The 2,971-nt window shown below is 44.9% G+C and overlaps 1 protein-coding gene across 1 annotated transcript; it reads left to right on the plus strand.

Moving 5' to 3' along the window:
• The first annotated feature begins 6 nt into the window (after positions 1–6).
• LOC121307845 (bone morphogenetic protein 7-like) lies at positions 7–2,971 on the plus strand. Its single transcript, XM_041240139.1, has 4 exons — positions 7–154; positions 608–684; positions 917–1,027; positions 1,163–2,971. Exons 1-4 carry the CDS (start codon positions 25–27, stop codon positions 1,310–1,312), a joined length of 468 nt encoding a protein of 155 aa, XP_041096073.1. The 5' UTR covers positions 7–24; the 3' UTR covers positions 1,313–2,971.

Below are 2,971 nucleotides of genomic sequence, written 5' to 3' on the forward strand. Positions count from 1 at the left end.
GGCCCCCAGAACAAGCAGCCCTTCATGGTGGCCTTCTTCAAAGCCACTGAGATCCACATTCGCAGCATCCGCTCAGCAAACGGAAAACACCGCAACCAGAACCGCTCCAAGGGGAACAAGGGGCAGGAGGCACTGCGGGTCTCCAACATTGCAGGTAATGAGCTAAGCCATCACAGCAGGCAGTGCAGACAGCACTACTCACAGCATTGTCTCTAGAAGCAAATTAATACATAATAACAACATGTATTTAAATTTAAACTCACACCTCGGCACTGCACTACATCGAGGCTAGTATATACAGATTTAATGGATTGCCAGTTATTTATGGATTTCATGCAATACAGTAAAAGCCAAATATTTCTCAGCAAGGCAGCACTCTTCTCTGCAGCAAGTTGCGGCAGGTTACAAAACAAAAGGCACTCGAACAAGCCGGAACTAGAATTGCATAGCCATGTGCAGCTCTGAGGCTGCAACTTTCACTGTACTCCCAACTTAAAGCTGAAGCTTGGTCTAGTCCAACAGGATGGAACCAATCCAAAGTCCCTTCTGCTGGAGATGCCCGTACCTCAGACAGGTTCTGACTCTGTTTGTTTCATTGTCCCCCTAGATAACAGCAGTGCAGACCAGCGGCAAGCCTGCAAGAAACACGAGCTCTACGTCAGCTTCAAAGATCTAGGATGGCAGGTAATTCCAAATCTGTCATGCTGATTTCAAATCTCTCATGCTGATTTCAAATCTGTCATGCTACTATTGTATAATTACTAATGCATAGTCGTGCATCTCCTCCAAGTGGATAATGAGTCCCTGATCTGATTGTGGCTGGAGTTTACAGTGGGGAGGATAGTGGTCTCATGGCAGTTTAGTCCCTGCAGTGTGCTTCTGCTCTTCACTGAGCATCACCTTGTCTCCTCTTCAGGACTGGATTATAGCACCAGAAGGATACGCTGCCTACTACTGTGAGGGTGAGTGCGCCTTTCCCCTCAACTCCTACATGAACGCTACCAACCACGCCATAGTGCAGACACTGGTAAGCACGGACCCTTCTTCACCAGCTGCGGCGAGTCTTTGTGTGTGTAAATACGTGACAGCGTGTGTATTCTGTTCAGTTTACCTCCCTCATCTATCCAAGAGCTGTGCTCTTCTTTTTTGTCTCATTCCTCAGGTTCACTTCATTAACCCAGAGACAGTGCCCAAGCCCTGCTGCGCGCCAACGCAGCTCCATGCCATCTCGGTGCTCTACTTTGACGACAGCTCCAACGTCATCCTGAAGAAGTACCGCAACATGGTCGTGAGAGCCTGCGGCTGCCACTAGGAGGCCTCGGCCATGCTCCATTCCTATCCATCGCTGGGGACCCTGGGAGCAGCATGTTTGAAAAACGGATTCTTGGGATCAATGATCCTGTTATTTAGCGACAGGCAGAAACAGGGACTGAGGCGCTCGCAGCAGCTTCTGCACGCCTCCGCCGGGGATCGCTATTGAGCTTTGTGACCTGGACAGGAAAAAAAACAAACAAGCATTCATCCTAAGCAATGTATTTTCCATCCAGTCCGCACTATTGATACGGTTTGCCTGCATTCCTGCCACCTCCCCAGTGCTTCACAGACTGAATGCTACTAGGAACACACAGATCTAAGGAATTATGTTTTTCAGAGCATGATGTTCTTCAGTGTGCAGAGCAGAACCCCACCCCCCCACCCCCAAACACTGTCAGCGAGGTCCGATAGCAGGTGAACCACCAGACACAATCCACAGCCAGCTCTGTACTGAGCAGAATATATGTTTCCATTAAAAAGATGAGAGTCTACATCATCATCTTCTGGTAATAGCTCTAGAAACTTTAAGGAACACCACAGCATGGTGCCTTCATAGCAGTCCCTTCATACCCGGGTGTTAACTTGCCTAGTGGGTAGAAAGCACATTGTTCCTCCAAGTCCAGTCCCTCTCCTACTGGGCAGCCCTGGTCCTGCCATTGTAATAAGCTGCCTGCCTGGCCTGGAACATCACAGCAAGAACATTGCAGAATTACAGGAGAACAAGAAACTTTGAGCTTCCTCTTAGGTTGTGAACATTATTTATTTTGTTGTTTAAGTTGTTCTGGGCCACCTTTTGTCAAGTCTCTTGGACACAAGTTCATTTATTTTAAGCAGCACTGCCGCAGCTCTCTCTAACTTTAGGAAGCAGTATCTGCTACTTCTATTCCAAGTCTCTCTCTGTCTCGAGGTTTGTCTGGTTCTACTCCTTGCGCGAACATTGTCTTCAATGTTCAGCAGTCTGTTGAAGTGATGGGGCTTTTTTCTTTAACACTACGATACAAGAATGACATCACCTCCACTCAGCAGCACCTTCGCTTCAACACTTTGGAGGAGTCAGATTCTCAAAACAAACCTCTCCAAATCACCTGAACAAAAAAAAAAAAACAACAAAACACACACATTTACAAATCTTCAAACGAATAACAAACAACTGAAGACTGCTTATAAGGCTATTAAATACACAAGTTGGTTATTTCTTGGAGTGAATAGCTTTGCGACCCTAGACAAGGTTCTAGAACCTTTCCTCTGCTTCCCTGTCATTGTTAGGAGATACTCTAAGTGCTGCTCTCTCTCTCTCTTCATATGCTTTTCAATGTTCTATGATTTGATTTCTCACTAAAGGCAGAGATGCTGGTGTATTTGTTAGATAGAGATCTTTATGTACAATATTGTGTAAATAGTTTTCAAAAGACAGAAACAAAGTATTTATTTCCATTTCTGGACTCAAGCTCCACTTCAGGTAACTTCAGGATAAAAACATAAAAATAAAATGAATTTAAAAAATAAATCTTCCAGCTGAAAAGAAACCACTTTCTTATTTAAGAGAATATTTATTGAGTAAACGTGAGAGAGATGTACATGCACAATTCAGCCTTTTGCAGTCTCCTGTCTTTATAATATGTCTAAAAAAATAGTTCAATAAACAGTTCCAGTGTTA

The sequence above is a fragment of the Polyodon spathula genome, chromosome 59, assembly GCF_017654505.1.
Source record: "Polyodon spathula isolate WHYD16114869_AA chromosome 59, ASM1765450v1, whole genome shotgun sequence".
Taxonomy (NCBI): Eukaryota; Metazoa; Chordata; class Actinopteri; order Acipenseriformes; family Polyodontidae; genus Polyodon; species Polyodon spathula.

What these genes read in the sequence shown, in the direction of transcription:
- LOC121307845 (XM_041240139.1), top strand. Translation starts at nt 25, where the DNA reads ATGGTGGCCTTCTTCAAAGCCACTGAGATCCACATTCGCAGCATCCGC. An exon ending in GCGGGTCTCCAACATTGCAG is followed by an intron (nt 155 to 607) that starts GTAATGAGCTAA and finishes TTGTCCCCCTAG; the next exon opens with ATAACAGCAGTGCAGACCAG. An exon ending in ACGCCATAGTGCAGACACTG is followed by an intron (nt 1,028 to 1,162) that starts GTAAGCACGGAC and finishes CTCATTCCTCAG; the next exon opens with GTTCACTTCATTAACCCAGA.